General features: G+C 39.2%; 1 protein-coding gene across 1 annotated transcript in view; it reads right to left on the bottom strand.

Moving 5' to 3' along the window:
- Nucleotides 1-1785, bottom strand: part of EPHA3 (EPH receptor A3) — a 186384-nt gene extending 184599 nt beyond the window's left edge. Inside the window, 1 exon segment of the mRNA XM_017733054.1 lies at nt 1758-1785. Coding sequence (XP_017588543.1) covers nt 1758-1770 — 13 coding nt within the window. The 5' untranslated portion in view covers nt 1771-1785.
- Between the last annotated feature and the right edge of the window lie 16410 nt (nt 1786-18195).

Genomic DNA, 18195 nt, shown 5'->3' with positions numbered 1-18195 from the left:
AGCAGGAAAGAAAGATTAAATTCGTTACAAATTTCTCACTAGGCTTTTTTCTCTGTGACGCACGTTGTGTTAGTTTTGTGCAAATTGCGTGTTTACTCTATTAAGAGTAATTTTCTGTGAGCTTAAAGGGCACCTTTGAAGAAAGAAAATAGCCTCTAGTGGCATTTCTACATAACCAGAGTGCACATGGTAATATCTTTGCCCTAGCATCCATAAAATGCTTCTGGAGAAACACATAACTATGATTTATGATTTTCTGCCAAGCCTGGGCTTTAATTTCTTTAATATATTGGAGATCAAAATCCTTACTAAACACAAATTTTATCTCTTACATTTTTCTTTTGTAAACAGGGAGGTGACACATTCTGTGATTGTATAATGGAAAAAAGAAATCATAACACATGGGCAGAATGCTCCTAATCCCACGTTTGCATACTAAATAGGAACACAACTTTCTGCCTAATGAAAAAATGCTACAGATTATTAGGAATAGCCACAGAAGTAATCAATCAATTTATCCAATAGACTGGGCCACAGCCTGCTTCCAAGAAGCTTTTTAATGTTTATGGCTCTTGAGTGGTGTCGTTTAATTAATTGAATGGCACGAAACTTCTAATCTTAGAGATTTAAAGTATTTTGCTTAAAAAACAAACAAAAAGAATTAATGACAGGTTCACTACTCATAAAGAAAGGTGGCTGGACAATCCCCCATTTATTCAGGAAGGAGGCAGAACAATGCTCCCCAAGTGATGCCTCGCCTGTGCCTCCATAGGATTGTTGGGAGGCGTGAGAACATTTCCCCCTCCGTTTCTGGGATTTATTTATGAAGGTTCTTGTTTGTGATGTGGATACACACCACAAACTTCACACAGACCTGCTGTGACAGAACTTTTCCACATAAATCATACCAGGGACAGCTTTTTAAAATTGTTCCGTGATCAGTTAGGCCTTCAAATAACCACCTGAGTATATATAATACATATCTATATGCATCTGTTTTAATATTAACTAGTGCTCAGGTAGAAAATATTATAAATGGAAGCATTTCTGCTTGAATTCATCCTAAGTCTGACATGGGCGAGTCTTGGAGATGGTGACCAAGGAGGAAAAAGGAGCCACCAAGTAGATTTACTAGGTTTAAATATTCTTTGTGAGAGGTTTTACAGCATTACTCAAAGGTCTCCTAATGCACAGTGTCACCCTGAAAATGCAAGCAGATGAGGAAATGCAGGATGGGGAAGAGTAAAAGGCAGGATGCAATAAAAACAAAAGATAATGAAGTGTGAAAAGTTAGTTTAAATAAGTCATCTAAAGCTAAGCTATAGCCCTTTCCAATCAATACTTACATAATAATTATGTGAAAATCCAGAAAAATGGATTAACGAGACAGTGTAAGAAACTCAGCTTCAAGCAGCAACAAAGCTGAACTTGTAATTATGAAGCAAGTGCACGCCAATCCCATAATGAAAAAAGCACGGAGATGGAAAAGAGTAGAAAAGCAAAATGCAAATTCAGTTTAGCTGCAAGTTTCCCCCATAAAGTCTGAATAATTTGTTAAATATGCAATAAAAAGGTGACAGTCCAAGCACTTAGACTGAATTTACCTATCTGTAAACAAAAATCTATAGAAGCCATAAAAGAAAAGCTTCACCAGCATTACTGCCAGTTTTCAGAGAAAAGCAACATTTATGTGCAGGAGAGAGTATTGCTATCATGAAAGAGCTTGCCAAATTTTAGCTTTAGGATGGAGCACTTACAGTAGAAATCCATGAATCCAGTAAAACCAGACTGTATTATGGAGATACTGGCAGACCTCCAATAAGGTGCATAATGATAAGTTGGATTCGTTTATTTTTCTTCTTGCCGGTCACAAAGAATGTTCAGAAATTTCTGTTATAAGAAAAAAAAAAGACAACCAAGAAAAGAAATTATTTATTCTCATGTGTTTCAACTAACTGACTTTTTTTTTTTTTCCAGAAGATAGTGCAAGGCAGTGTTGGACAAAAAATAGGCAGGCACATTTTAAAATAAGTATGACAGTACTTCTAATGCCAGGGATCATCATCCAATCTAGGGAATGCACTTGGAGAGCACACAGGCAAAATTCCGTAATCTGGCTGAGCTGGATTGGAAGAATTCCCTCCTCTTTGCAGAGCCAGGCTTGAGCACTGACAGCAAAATAGGTCGTCTATTTTTGCCAGCTAAAAAACAGAGAGGAACACTCATGGCCAGCTGCAATTTTAAACAGCAGAATGCAAATAATCTGAGGAGTCTGTGTTCACAACATGTGAGAACTCCTTAACAGTTTCATTTCCACAGGGAACTTTTTGCATTCAACAGTGGACTATCTTATTTTTTTTTTTTTTTTGCTACAGTAAAGAAAACCTGAGGTTCCACAAATGATTGAGGTACTTTTATATTTCCTGGTCATTTGCTGTTTTTTCTCAAATCACCTCACCTCCTCCCTGGTAATCAAAGTTTTCTCCTCTTCTGTCTCATGGAACTGGCACCATGACTTCTGTCCACATCCAAGGAAGCATCAGGGGATAGACTAAGATGGGAAAAAGACCATAAAGTGGAATTATCTTAGAGCCCTCAACTTCACATCAGCATCAAAGCATGAAATAATTTCATACCTTTGCTCATAATGGCAAGATTTATATTTGATTGCATGCTGTACATATGGTTACTAATTCCCAACTGAATGCCACCACCCAAGAGGAAAATCAGAATGCAAAAGGTGACAGCCTTTTACCAAAGGCTTGTTCCCAACTCTAATGCCTGCATGTGGACAGAGAGTTCCTGTTTGCTTCAAAAGCTGCTTCGTTCGGGACTTTGGGGGGAAATTAATTAACTTGGAAACTGAGAACAGCATCATAGGTAATAATTAGGAGCTACATAAGCTCAGGATTTGTCAGGGTACACAGGTCCTTCAGAAGTTCCTCCATGGGCGAGTTCCTCACATGCCCAGTTTGTACCAACATTTCTCAGCCTCCCAACATAATAATTAGGGGCCAAGGTAGCCCCTAATTACAGCTCCCCAAACCATCCTTCTCCCCAGCTGCAGCCAGCTGGGTGCACTCACCCCTCAGCTGGGTGCAGAACACATTCTCAGCAGTCACACCTGTGCTGCTGGATGACTTCAGGCTCTGTGAACAAAGTCCCCATCCTCCTGACCCATCACCCCAGCTCACCCTGTGCGTGCTGAGAAGCTCTCCAGTCTTCCAGTGTTTTCTTCTTGATTATAATGAGTTAATTACTTTGCCAGAAAGCACGAGGTAGCTTTTTATTAATCTCCATGGCCACTTGGGCAATGAAGAATTGCAGTTTCTGCAGAAGGCTAAGCTAGCACTATCTAAATATTATTCTTTATAATTATTAGAAAACACGTGCAATAAATAATTATACATCATTAGTATTCTCCCAGTCCAAATGGCCCATAGCAGGACAGTCTGTCAACCTTGGGTCAAGCAGCCCTTATCCATTAAATAGGATATTTTATGATATTTTATTCTTTCCTCCCCAGTCTTGTGGCCAGTTGCAGCTCTGTAGTGAAGGATGGAGCTCCCTGGCCTTTCTAACTCACCAAAGGAAATGCAAACATTCCTTATTCTGAGCTGGAGATGTGCTGTCTATGTCAGGAGAATGTATTACAAAGATTTCTTGTTTTCTTGAACATGAAAAAAAGTTTTTCCCACTGCAATAGCAGTTTTGGTTTGTCTGCACTAAATTTTCAATCTTTAAAACCCCTTTATTCATCAGGGTTATTTTTCATGAGACAGTTCATTTAAAGGGACTGTTGGCTTCAACATTTGCTTAAAGAGATTCCCTCATTTCTTTGAGCTGTCACCAAAACCTGGAAGAATGTGTGAGTTACTTTTTTGGTACCAGAAATGGAGAAAGCCTCTGTCATTTGTATTACCAAACTAAAGTTCCTGGAAAAGGTTTCCCAGCATTGAAATTAGTCATCTCTCTAGAGACTTTAATGAGAGAAATAAACCAGTCAGTACTCAATCATTTCCTTTGGATGCATCAGCTTTGGAACTGGGAAGTAGCAGCAGGATGAAAAGAAAGAAATAACAATAAAATAATTTGTACAGTATGGTGGGGGAAATTTATTACAAAGAGTTGCAGGATTTTCCTAAATGAATGCAAGGTTCTAGCTCAAAAGGCAGCTGTAGAAAACGCATAGAGAAGAAGAACTGTAATAAAATAAAACTAAAAAAACCACCAAACTATTGGAAAAGCTGGAGACAATTAGTAGAAAATAGTCCCCATTCAGTTCCTAAGCTGAACTTACACTAATGGCATGCCAAGCTGCAAAACTAAAAATCCAAAACCCATTAGAATCGAGGACCATTTCTAGAGAAAAGAGGACACTCATCAAAAATGACATAAAATGAGAGCCTTACATAAAATGAAAAAAATTCAGGGCCTTGTGGAAAGGAAGGTTTTACTGAAACCCAATCTATGCAAACAGTGTACTCTGCTGGGTTTATGGAGGTGCTCCCTTCAATGGGACTTTGTTTCAAATAATACTTTGCTTTAAGATGGAAGCTGAGTGAATTATTACCATTGCCCAGGAGAGAACAAAAACTGCAGCATTTACAGAAGTAAAAACTCCTGAGATAAATCACAGAAAGGGGAAGGAGGAATGGAACCTCCATCTCTGCTTAAGGATGGAGAACCTTGCAAACACCTCCAGAAAAGGGCAAAAGCCTGAGATCTGTGACCCAGAAGGGACAGAAGAGAGGGTCCTGATTGTTGGGTTGGTTGGGAGTTTTGTTTGTTTGTTGGGGTATTTGGGTTTGGTTTGTTTTGGGTTGGTTTTGGATTTTTTTTACCTTTTTTTTTTTTAATTAAAATCCAAGTTATAACATCACCTACTTCTAAAGAATTTGCTGTTATATCAATTTCAGACCTATACATGCTGGGCCACCTTCCCTTTAGCTTTCCTTAAGATGACTGTAAAAGATTCTTGTGAGCTCTAGAATAATAAAGATAGAATTTTCTATTATTTTATACAGTCTCAAATGTTTTGTCTACAATTAAATAACCAAACCATGCTGATTTTGCCAAGTTTCTTGTTGGTTTTGTGTTTTTCACGGTTTTTTTATTAAGTGGTGTGCACTGGGCTTGTCAGATAAGCAAATATATTTATATTCCTTCCACATACGCTGTCTGATTTCATTTTACCCTTTTTGCCAAGGAGGTAAATAGGTTTCTTGAAGACTTTAGGGTTTTAAGCTTATGACCTCCCAACTTTTACAAGAGAAAACAAAAAATTGCTCACTCAAATATTAGGAAGGGCCCTCCATTTTTAAAGGATCTTATTATTTGAGTTGGAGTTGTAATGGAGCTAAGCCACACCTACTTAGAGAACAGGGCCAAACATTGCTCTTGCTTACAGCAGTTTAAATCCTTGGAGGCCTTTATTACTAAGAAAATTGAGTAAGATTTCAGTAAAATCAATTTTTAAAAGCACCAGGAGCTTGCTGTTGACCTCAGCTACAGCAATCTGTGCAGCTTTGCTAAAACCTGCTCTCTCTCTCAAATCTGACTGACGCCACTGATGAATTGTGCTGTAAAATTTACTGTTTCAATCCCTTAACACACAGAAGCCGCTGCCTGTGTTTCTGGAGTACCCTGTGAGATGAAAAGGAGAGGTTTTCTCCAGCTGACTGCCAAAATGCAGGCATCTTGTCTTCTCTCTGGCACCACTTCTCAGCTCCTTTAGCATCTACATTAACCCACAGCAGCCCCAGAGATGGGGGAGAACAGCAGCCTTAAAGGTAGCATTGGAGCAAACTGTCCCCACCTCTGTCCCCTCACAAAGTACTGCACAGAGCTGGCAAGTCTGCACCTGCTATTTCCCTTGCCTTATATGCAGTGATCTAGTGCTTTGGAGTTTTAATTCACAATTTTTATTTATCATCGTTATTATTACTGCATTATGGGATCTTTGACTAAGACTATAGCACCTAGAGTACCTCGGGAATCCGAGCAATAACTATTTCACACCTTTAAACTTTCCTTCTTGTGTGCATGCTCAGAAGCTTTTGGACATTTTACCTGACACAGCCTGAAATAAATGTGGGATTCCTGGCTTGGTAATGAGGTAATATTATTTCCATTTTCAATTTTGGTTTTTTTCAGCTTTTTCCATGAAGGATTGCCCTTGGTGGCACATCATTCACCTCGCACCACCAGACCGAGCAGCAGTACCTAAATAAGCAACATTTAAATATCTTGCCCAATACACGCCTATCAGTAATGCATATCCAAACTCCCACAGTAGCTTCATTTTTTAACATGTCTCTGTTTGCCATCAAATCACCATGTGCACTTTGATCTTGCACACTTGACACATTCTAACAGACAGAAGGAACAGAACCATCAGTTCTCCCTGGCACCATCTGGGGTTCTTCTGCAGTTACTTTCTCCCTGCCTGCCTACAGCTCAACTCAGCTTTGTTTTTTTGCTTTCTCCCTCCCCGCCCACCCCCCACCACGTTCCTGATCTTTTTGCTCGGCCTCAGGTTTCTTCCCAACATCACCTTCCCCAAACCCTTTACCTTTGTCACACATTCCAGGGCTGCTCTACAGTGCACTGCAATTACAACAGGATATGAACTATCTTGCACTGTTATAGATGTGTTCAATTTTCTCTCTTTTAGTAGAAGTCTTTTCCCATCACTTTGGCCTGACAAACGTGACATTCACGCATTGATTGTGTATGTCTGCTTTACACAGCATAGCTAATGACTTTCCCTTCCCCTGACTTGAATTCCAGATTAGTTTTGCTACTGCTGAGCATCCCATTCTATCAATAATTGCGGGACGATTATCTCATTTGTGATTTTTTTCCTCCAAATGCTGAAAAAAATCTGTGAATCTTAAAGAATATGATGCAGTCAATGTAAGGTTTTAAACTAATACTTCATTCTGGAGACTCTCCTCACTGTGTCTATCAGCTTGCAGACACCCCAATGACTTCTGCATATCCTCAGAAGGGAATTCAGCTTGCCTTCTGCATTGCCAACTACTCAGTTTCCTCTGAAAGTTGTTATGTGGTGCTGTGACACAAGTGTTACAAAATTTGAGGCTTAATCTTAAAAGTCAGGACAGAAAATAAGATTTCTATCGTAAAGCCTCACCACTGTCTCACCTGATTCTTCCATCACTTGCCTTAATGCAAAAAGTACTTTATAAATCACACTGTTTTCTAGGGGCAGAGGCCAATCATATCACAGAAGATTTTCCTTTTATCTCTGGGGGATCTCAGATATCATCTCCTTTGCAAGGTGTTATTTTGGGCAACGAATCATGGATACCATTTACTACCTTACACAGCTCTTCATTTTGGACTTTCAATCTTTAGTGTAAATATCAAGTCTCACTTGAGTTCACCTGGCCATTTCTGTTGGGTTTTTTTAAATTAATTTTTTATAGGCTCTGAAATGAAAAAGAAAATACTGGTATTACTGAACTGATATCAGATAGCCATGAAAGATAGGATGGAAAGATTTTTTTCCTGATCTTTAATCTCCTCGCTCTTCCATGTGCTGAAAATTATCCTAATTTCTTCCCACTAAAGAACTTTATAAAGCCCTGAAAAATAAGAGATGCAAAGCTATCTTTGATCTGTGACTCATTTCTGGACCTGATCCTCCTTAGCCTGAATGGAAAATCCAATTTAGGAAAATAATATGTTCCAATCAATTTTTTCTTTTTTTTCTTTTTTTTTTTTTTGCAGCTAATCAGAACAACTGTAACTAAATAACATTGAGTTCCAGTCTGTACCAAGAAATGTAATATTTTAAGTTTCCTAAAGAGACATAGGATGTCAAATTCAAGGCAGGTGATGTAAAATTTGATGCCAGGAGTGTGACTTTGGTGTTTCAAACTGAGGAGACGTGTTGGTAGTTTTGACAGTGGGTTTCTGCATTTCAGAAGCCTTGTGGTTTTGCTTAATATATTTTCCAGTGCTTCTTTCCAGTCAATTCTTTGTGCATTCAAATAAAAGCATATTAATAATGAGAAAATATAAACCCTCACCACCTCCCAGCACTCACAGAACCATTAAGGTTGGAAAGTACCTTTAAGATCACCAAGTCCAATTACTTAAACAAAGAATAAACCCAGTTAAAGACTGAGGCAACTTCAATTTACCAGACATTTTTCTACTTTGTGGTTAATAGAAAAATAAGTTTAATGACAACGTGACAGATGGTTTTCTTTGTGTAACAGAAAATAGGGGATAAAGAGATTTGACTGAGAGAAATCAGGACTCTTGTCTCTCAACATATATTTTGGGAACTGTGGGCTCTTGGTTTAAGGTAACCATTTAAATAGTGAGGACAGAACTCTGAAGCCATTTCATGGATTGAAAAGATGAACATGACTTCATCAGAAACAAGAAATTCGTTACAAATCCACTGCAAAACTAAGGGTGCATTGGAAGGAGGAAGGCTTAAAATAGATCTCCCAAGAAATACGAGTGTATTTCATATTTATCTCCAGTGGAAGTTGCAGAGTGACACAAACATCTCTGTGTTGTTTCTGTGTCTCACTCAGTTTTATTGCAGATCATTCACTGAATACTCTCCATGCAAAAATATATTCCTGACAGTGCTTGAAATATAGATTTTTCCATTATAATTTTTCAATTCCTTTTTTTGTGCTACCTTTACATCATCCTGGCCCTTTTCATTGCACTCCCAGAATTAAATTGGTGCTGTTAGAAGTTCCTGATTTCGCAGGATGGATTAACTGCCTTTCATAACCTTTTTATCATTTCACCAAACCTCCCCAACAACACATCCCTACAGGTACAAACATGAATATAAACACCACATATAATCTTATCCTTTTTTTCCTTTCCTTTTTTGTTTTTATTTTTGAATTATAGTGGTGTCTGAAAATACCAGCCAAGAACAATGTCCTTTAAAGCTCTATGAGAATACAGTCCTGAGCCATAAAGTCCTTGGTATTAACCCAATAAGATATGCAAGGAATTCAAGAGAAACGAAGCCTAATGTACAGATAGAAACTGGATCAGGAAATACTCATTCTCTGCCTCTTTCAGTCCAAAAAATTACTGGGTCTTTCACCCTTGCTGAGAACAACCCCAAGCAGATGAAACACTTGCTCCTCTCAGAAGCTCAAGTTAGGAACATTTCAATGGAAACAAAAATGCCAACATAGACAATATGAAAAGGGAAAATACTGCTTTGGTAATACCTCAGAAGAAAGGAATGAGGCCCAAAGCTATGATAGTGATCTCTAGCAGGGTTCCACAAGGTTCTGCAGTTAAGCAGGAAGGACATGGGGAGATGGCCCTGCTCACTGTGTGGTGGGAAACAACTTTCAGGTGACAACTGCCAATCAAAGAAGCAAAACTTTGAAATCCTGATTGGAAATTTTACTATTTCTAGCTAAGCTATCATCGTTCTAAGTGGGAAAATGAGGGGAAAAAACCAGCTTGATAAACAAGAGATTTTTACTGCTTACCATGAGCTAATGCCGGGTGCTGGCAAACAACATTTGCAGCAAATGGCAGAATAGAGCATCAACTTGCAGAAGTAGATTTGCAAGAAAGATTTGATGCAGAACTGGTTGTTCCTGTGCTATTATTCAGTCCAATCTATTGCTTCTTTTACATATCATTAAATGTTTTCTGGAAATCAGGAGCTCTCATCCCATATCATGTTTAAAGTTCACATTAGGGGAGCCTGGTTCTCTGCAAAATTACACCAGTTGCAAGCTGAACACTACAAGAGAAGGACCCTTAAAATGAACTACTACAAAGTTAAAACCTTCAGCAGACTATACATGGGATTTTTATTTTACTGTAAAATTTGATGTGCAGATGCTAGAGACTTGGAAAACATGGCTTGGACAAAATTTGTAACACAGGAGAATTTTTCTGAAGAGAAGAAAAAAGATCTCACTGAAATAAAATTAAACTCCAGGAGAAACTTGATCAGGGAAAAGGAGAAGCAAGAAAGAGGGAAGAGAAATGGGGTAGCAGAGTGAAACATCAGGTGTAGGATTGTTTCTGTCAGTACTCCTTTATCTTTCTTGTTCACTTCTCAGTGGGTCACTCCAGTTGTCATTCCTGCACAAGAAGCTATAACAGAAATAACCAAATTTAGTAAATCTGGGGCAAACTAGTGTCATACAGAAATAGTTTATCCTGGAAGAATTAGCAGATGTACTTTTAATGGTGAAATGTGGGCCCTCAGGGAGATGTCCCAGCCATAGCAAAAAGGACTGGAATTTCAGCCACTCACCACAACTCAAAGCCACCAGGAAGCAGCCAGCTAACTCTGAGGAGACAGCTCTGATCTGAAGACACCCTTTTTTTTGGAGAAGTGGACCCCTGTATCTCCATCTGACTTGCACGAGTGACTATTAGTCAATACAGCAAAGGTAATATCCAAGAAATCTGTGCCTGGAGGCTCCATGACCATTCATTCCATCTGCCCCTCCAGTCCTATCAGCTTCTGTGCAGATGTGCCTGATCCTGTGCTTCTCTGCAAGTCACTGGGCTCTGGGGACACAGCTGAGGGATGTCCCCCAGCCCCAAGCACGTGAGATGCTCCTCACAGGAGTAACACCTCTGGCCTTCGAGCTGGCAGGAGGTTGAGCCCATCCTAAGCTTGTCAGTCCTTAAAACCAAAGCCTCAGTCTGCAGTTCTGCAGATTTGGCCACGGAGAGGTCAAATCTGTTTCAGGCTATTGCTTCAAACACTCTTTTAATGGCAGCTTGTGACAGCAAGGACAACTGTCTGCAGACAATCCCAGAGTGCACAGCTTTGCTGAATGAATGCCATCCTGAGTCAACACCTCCACTGTTTACCTTGAGAAGATGAAGATCAGAGGAAACTCCTGAGGTTCTTGGCAGGTGGAACAATTTTCCCCACAAGGAACAGGCACAGCAAGTTTGAGTCTGTATTCCTGAAATACAACAAAGGTACTCAATTAATTTGGAGAAGTCACTATCAATTTCTAAAGTTCCATTGAGATACCATAAATAATTCTTTGCAAGCTTATTAATTTAATAGCTCTGATATTCATTCCGTTTCATCGTATGTTTGCCAGGCTTTTATTCATTTTGATTTGTTTTTTCCTCCTCAAATGTTATTTTAAATAGCTTTCATGAAATAGCTGCATAATAAGTGTACCCTTTTGTTCTTCTTCAAGGAAGCTCAGCAAAAGCATAACAAATAATAAAGCTGATAAAAGGATACATGAAATGCATACCAAAATCCAGGTTTTTTCTGATGCAAGCACCATTTAACTTCAAGCTCAGACATTTCTCATCAGACAACATCTTGAGAAGCTGTTGGGCAATGGATTGAAGCCAGAGCCAAGTAGTGGAATTCTGGTTTTACCCTCCTCATTTTACCCCCCTGACTGGAAGTGTGCAATATAATAATGTGTTATTTGGCCATCCAGCTCAGGGAGATAAGAGGGCCCCTTTAAGGCTTTCAACTTTGCTGGGTGAGCGAGAATTAAAATGAGTTGTTAACAAGAAAACAGAATGCATAATGCTCACAGCAGAGTCTAAAATAAATTATGACATTTATGCTCACACGCTTATATTTTGGAGAGTGAATGTGACTGAACAAGGCAATTATCTCTAATTAGGAGGGGCTAGGGTCATTCCCTTAATTATGTCCATCACAGCTAGTTAACAATATTGATTAACAAGATAAGAAGCAGAATAAGCCATTCATCCCTGAATGGGGTTGTTATAGATTTTCTAGTGAATTCCTACAATCTATTTCCAAAGGAAAATTGCAGAACTGGAGGTGCCATAATTCCAACAAAGCCTGATTTCAAACAGGCTCTTCTGAAAAACATTCCTGAAACAATCTGCTTTTGTTAATATGGAATAATTATGGAGCTAAATAAACATACGAGAGCATTCCATAAGTGTGCCTGACACACACAGGGAAAACACTCTTTGATCCTTGAAGCAGAAAAAATTTCAGGCCCAAACTCTGCAGGGCTGAAGACAAAGACAAATTACAATCTGACTGACTGCAAGTGATTAAGAAGAATGCAGACCTGCCACAAGAAGTCCTGGACTAACTTGGAAATAGTTCCCTAAGAATGGCTCGGTGCAATCCCTGGTTTAACTCAAAAACTGTCAGTGGAATCAAATTAGGAAATATTTTGTCTGTGAGATATTATGAAAGAGAAATACAGATGTATATGTTCACACTCACAGGCACACTTGCTCCTCCTCCACCATTTGCAATAAAATTCTCAATCTGTGAGATGTCCTACTATCTTCAAAATAAAATCAGGGTTTTCCTGCTTTTTTCCTTTCCTTTTTTTTGTTTGTTTTATGTGCATGTGTGATTTGTGGGTTTTTTTCCCTTCTGCATCCTGTCACAACACAGTGATTGATCCCCAAGTTTAGTGGCAGGCAACCAAGTGGGTATCAAACATCCGTGGTGCTTCTGAAGTGCCAGTGCCAAACTGCAAATTGGAAACGCTCTCCTGGTTGCTCCACCAACAAAAGAGACCCTTGATGTGCAATTCCACCCCTCATCCCTCTCAAGCCATTCTCAGGCAGCTGAGATGAGACAACAACAGCGGCAGAGCATGTGCCTGATTGTTGGCATGTCAGACAGACATTATTAAAACCAGTGGGGGCAAGAACAAAGATGAGAGGGAAGGCATTTGCTGCTTTGTTCTGATGCTGGAAAGCTGATTTGGGAAGGAAGGAGTTCCTGGATGCACTGACATAGATATAAGGACTTGATGCAATGAAGGCATCCAGACTGTCTCTGTGTATTTTGGATAATAAGGTTTTCAAATATTTTCCATCTAATATTAAAAGAATACATATGCTAAAGTAATCTGATTTAGAAACCTTTGTTCCTATATCTCAATATCATACTTATTTTCATATCTCCAGCCAAGAAACTATCCCAGAATTAACACAAAAGCAAACTTATTCTGACCCTGAGTATAAAATACAAGTTCTTGGTCATGTCCAAAATCATCATCTCGTATTCACTGCTTCAAAAAAAGGAATGCAAAGAATAATACTTTTTAGAACAAAAAGCAATTGCTAATTGCTAACAATAATATTTAAATTGCTCTCTAAATGAAAACATTTAAGAAGCATTTAACTACAGTGCTCACAGCAAAATTAAAGCTATGGTTGGACAGATAAAAACTACTATTCTCATTTAGCAAAGAATTAAACCTTCTTGGAACACCTGCTCCAGACCAGAGATATAATAAAGCAAACACTGAGGTGAAAAAGAAACCCTTTCTACTAGAAGTACAAAATTTTTATTTTTTTCCCTATAATATGTTTGTTTTGGTAGACAGATTCTTTAGGAAAGTTTCACACTTGTGAAAATGTGTTTTACATGTAAATGTAAAATACCCAATCATGTAACCAAGAAAGAGATGCAAAGCATTTTACATGGACTGTCAGAACTTTGATAAAGAATTCAGAGCGGACTTTTTTCAAACCTTGAAACAGGGATGTTCCACAAATGCTGCACGTCAAAGCCTTAAGTGAGTTCCCCAGCATTCTTATTCCTTACTTATAAATGTAAATTTCTCTCCCAAAAGAAAAATCAGTAAAATACAGACTATCATCAGCATCTTGGACACTTCTCAACACTTCACCAGTGAAATGACATTTCTTTAATCTCAGAGCTTTTGACAGTGGTGCAAACAAAGTTTCCAAGTGACCTGAGAAGGTTCCAGAAGAGGTGCTCACTAGAGATGCTGCATGACAAAGGCAACTGAACAAATGAAAGCAGCACTAAACTAAACTACAGACCTCAGAATGTGGATAGTTTGAGAACCCACTGTTTAGGAATAAAATGTGTTGTACATGAAACATAAATTTGCTTTACAGTAAAACCATAAAAGGCAGAAACACGGACGACTTTAAGATTGCAAGAAGTTTAAAAGATACCATCCCAGATCTACTTTAGGGCAGTGATGATGTTGGTATCAAAAGTCTGTAGCTAAAACTGGTTCATACTAAAAAGCAGTTTCACCAGTGCAGAACTGTGATCAGGAAAATGGCAACCTCTGTGGTGACTCCTTGTGAGCATCAGATGAGAATTGAGGATTGTAGGTGCAGATGACAGAGGGGAAACGCTGCCAGAATGCTGGGAACTTCTGGAATAATTCTAGGAGTTAATGGTAAAACTTGATTAAACTATGCTGTTGTTTATGGATCTTAATGCTTTCAACATTACAAAGCACAAAGAAAACTTTTTTCCTCGTTAAGCACAGAAAACACAATTTCTAACCACGTTTCTTGAATGCCACAAGATACAAACTACAGTGTAACCACATTGTTCTTAAATTTGCAGTAAATCCCCCCTTCTTTGAATTTCCTGGGGCTGAATACTCCAGTGTGTCTTCTGTGGTTAAAATCCGTAATGTGTCTTCCTTTTTATTCATTTATTTTTCCCCCTTTGGAGTCTTTTAAAGAATCTTTCTCTTCTAAACCTCTGCATTCTTATAGCTACCAAGTCCTTCATGTTTCTGTCAACAGAAAGAAGCTTTGAACAGGATCAAGTATAATTACATCAAGCTTTTCTATTGTTATCACTATATTTATTAAAGGACAGCAAATATAAGAGACGTTTTTTAAAATATTCTATGGCACAAATATTTCTTTTTCAGTTCTCTTTGCAGCTGTCCTGAAAAAAGTCAGGTTTGTAGAAATTAGTGGAATTTCTTCCTTGAGATCTGTTCAACAAGGACCATTCTTTTGACTGAAAAGTCGTAGCTCAGCATATACCTCTGCATCCGAAAAAACAACATTTGTGCCTTCAGTTTCAATTGCAGATGTTACAGAACCCACTAACTGCAAAGCCTGGAAGCTTTGTAGGACCAGTGCACTTAAGCCACTGCATTCCCATACCAACAGGAAAAACATAACTCCAAGCTCCAAAGAGGAATGAGAAGAAAACCAAAAAAGGACACATTAAATACATTCTGTAGCATGTCAGCCCCACTACCTGTTTCATGATACTTCTTACCAGATTAAGTAATAAGCATCTGCTTATCTGCAGTTGCCAGGCTCTTTAGTTTCCAGTTATCAGGTCCTCTGCTTCTTCTCCCTCTCCTTCATGCTCCTGCAATGTCCCTCTCCTGTTTCTTTGTGTCTGTGACATTTCCCAGAGAACACAGGCAGGTAACAAACCACCAGCTGCACTTATTCTTCTGATCTGCTTCTCAGTAGAACAGCAGTTCTGAGCAGGATTAACTTCTCTAGAATAAAGCAGAGATGTCATGTTTGCTCCTGACTTGCTAACAAACTGCTTGGCCATTTAATTCCCTGTTTCATTTGATTGCAGTAGAAAGCTTTGTTAGGCGAAGGAGTTGCCTGCCTTAAGCAAGTGACAGAGCTTGGCAGTCCCAATTCACTGTTACTGCAATGTCCATCTCCTTAGCAGGGCATGAGGTGAAAAGGTGCTTACATGGAGATAGAACTGACTCACACAGAGGACAGCACAGTGAGGTGACAGAGCTGCACAGCTCACCTTCCACAGATCCCAGGTTTTCTCGGGAAGCCCAGCTGCATGAGGCCATCAGGGCTCCCAGCTTCTCCAGAGCATCAAAAAAAGCAGGAGCTGCTTGCCAAGCTTTGCAGAGGCTGCTGCAGCTTTAGAGGATGTGGCTGTGAGCAGCCAGGTGATCGAGGCTGACTCTCACTCTTCTATAGGAACCTGGCATGCTCTGCCAGGCCTATTCCAAGGCAGCACCTGGTCTGGGGTCTCCTCTTTCCTCTGCAACGCCCCCAAGGGAAATAAGGAATTCTCATGTTCTGAAACGTGGCCATAAAGCTGGGCATCTTCTGTCTGGATGCAGATGTAATGATAACTAGAGATATGTTACTTTATGTTCAATGAAGGCAGGATCCACTGTTAAAATTGAAGCCTTGGGCCCACAGCTGTCTTTGCCAGTGCATCTGTGGCAATTCCCATCAGCTGCAACTCAAGTTATCGCATTTGTATATTAGGATACAGATATTTTTTATGAGACACAGCAACCAGGTTTAGAAGAAGATCCATATGATTTGTCCTCCTAGCCCTTTCAAGCAGGCAAAAGCTCAAATGCACCGAGTCTCTAAGGGAGCTGAGGTTTGTTTTGTCACTGTTCATCAGCAACATGACAGAACCCATCAAGCTGACAAGAATGATGAAATATTTTGATTGCATACTGCTTTGCAGAGAAATTGGTAAATACATTTCTGATTAAACAGAGGCTAAACCCTTTTTAACCTTCTAAATTCTAATCATGGCTGTTTCGGTCTTTTCATAAACACATTGATTGAATTTTTGTCTGTTTAAAGCTGAGTTTGTTGTTGTGTCCAGAACACTGGGAAGCAGAGTGCTTTGTTTCCTGCTTCACACAGATGGACAGAGTACCTGTGAAACCAGGCTGATTCAAGGGAAGCCACCACCCTTTTGGCCATGCCAGTGAAGCCAAATACGCCCTTAGGGCTCCTGCCAAGCACCTCCCACCAGGACTGAAGATCCCTGAGTGACCAAATGACCCTCATTTGCCTTTGTGTACCGCGGGATAGATCAGACAGGGAAGCCAAATAAAGTCCTGATCCAATTGGGGCATTTAGTCACTCAAATGCACATTTTCCCTGACCCCAAGGTGATTATACTCCTTACACCACTGCTCAAAATTACATCAGGAACTGCCAAGAGAGAAATTAGAAAGCAGATACACTTAGGAGATACTATATAGATAATTATGTCACATATTTTACATGTTACACCTAGAGCCTGCCAGAGAGCCACCACATTTTTTACTAGCTCTGACATCTTCACACCATGTGGAGAGGGAAGAGAGTAGTTAAGGAACTTTCTTGTCCTAAAATAGCTTTAACCCAAATAATACCAACAAGGAAGACTGTGAAGGATGAAAATGTCAGTTTGTTCTGAGACAGAGAAGTCAAACACCTTTTATGTGTTACTATTCCACTTTTTTTTGAAGCAAATTTGCAAAATTTCTTGTCTGCTTTGGGCAACTGTGAGGTTTGTTCCTCCCTAAACCACAGTGACACCTTCCAAAAGTTCTACATTCTCCTTAGCTAATTTTTAAATTTTCATAAATAAAAGTGGAAGCTTGCAACACGTCTCTCTGGGTTTTGTAACCTCTGGAAATATGAACATGATTTTCCAGACTTTTTTCCAGCAACCATTTTTTTTAAATATAAATTTACTTCAAGAAGTTGAACTTGAAAAAATACAAAAAAAAAACTTGGAATTTTTGAGGAAAGTATGATAAATGGTTTATTTTGATAATTTGTTTGGCTCAGCCAGAAAAGCACCAGCCATGTGAGATGCAGTGTGTCTGCAGTGGTGCTCTTTCCTCTGTGAATCCAAATGAGCCCATTTGAAAAGGTTATCACAATGTTGTTTAGTTGCTATTTCTGATACCACAGGCCAATCCTATCACACACAAGTCATGCAGCTTAGAATAATGATGAACTAACAACACTGGTGAGGGGTTCACAGGGCAGCAAGTTTAAGTCACACAGAGCTGGTCAATAACTGATTTCAGATTTAAAACTTGTGGCTATGTCAAGACATTTTGGCCAGAAGTACAGATGAGATGCGCATACCCACAGTGGCAGTGCTAATTATTCTGTGATAATCAATTTAAAAGTAACTTTTAGTAACACAATAAGGTCTTAGATGAAGGTCTGCAAAGCCTCAGGTGGATTCAGATAACTAACTATAAACCCTGAAACCCAGCTGGCAGGGATTTGGCAGGTGTGATTTAAAATAAATTTATAGAATAATATAATTATTCTGAACATAAATGGTCTCTGACTAGAACAGTGAAGTCCAAGAGAAACCTGTTCAGAGAACCAAAGAAAAAAAAAAGGGGCAAGAGAAATTAAATAATGGGCACAGGAACAGGAGTGAGACTGTGACTAATACAGTGAATAATCTATCAAGAAATATTACACCTGAAATGATTCTCAGAGAAAGGTTTCAAAACTTCTTCCTGAGCAGGCAGTACCATCAATACCCCTAAATTGTACGTTTGAATCTCTCTCTGTCCTTTCTCTTTTGTAACTCCTGTTACCTGCAGTGAGTCAGGGGTGGACAGTTCCTGCTGCCCTGAGTGGAATTACTCCCGTTTTGATGAGATTTCTTATCCACAGACT

The sequence above is a fragment of the Corvus brachyrhynchos genome, unplaced genomic scaffold (assembly GCF_000691975.1).
Source record: "Corvus brachyrhynchos isolate BGI_N302 unplaced genomic scaffold, ASM69197v1 scaffold565, whole genome shotgun sequence".
Classification (NCBI taxonomy): Eukaryota; Metazoa; Chordata; class Aves; order Passeriformes; family Corvidae; genus Corvus; species Corvus brachyrhynchos.
The sequence above is the reverse complement of the archived record's forward strand: the minus strand, read 5'-3'. Positions and strand labels throughout refer to the sequence as shown.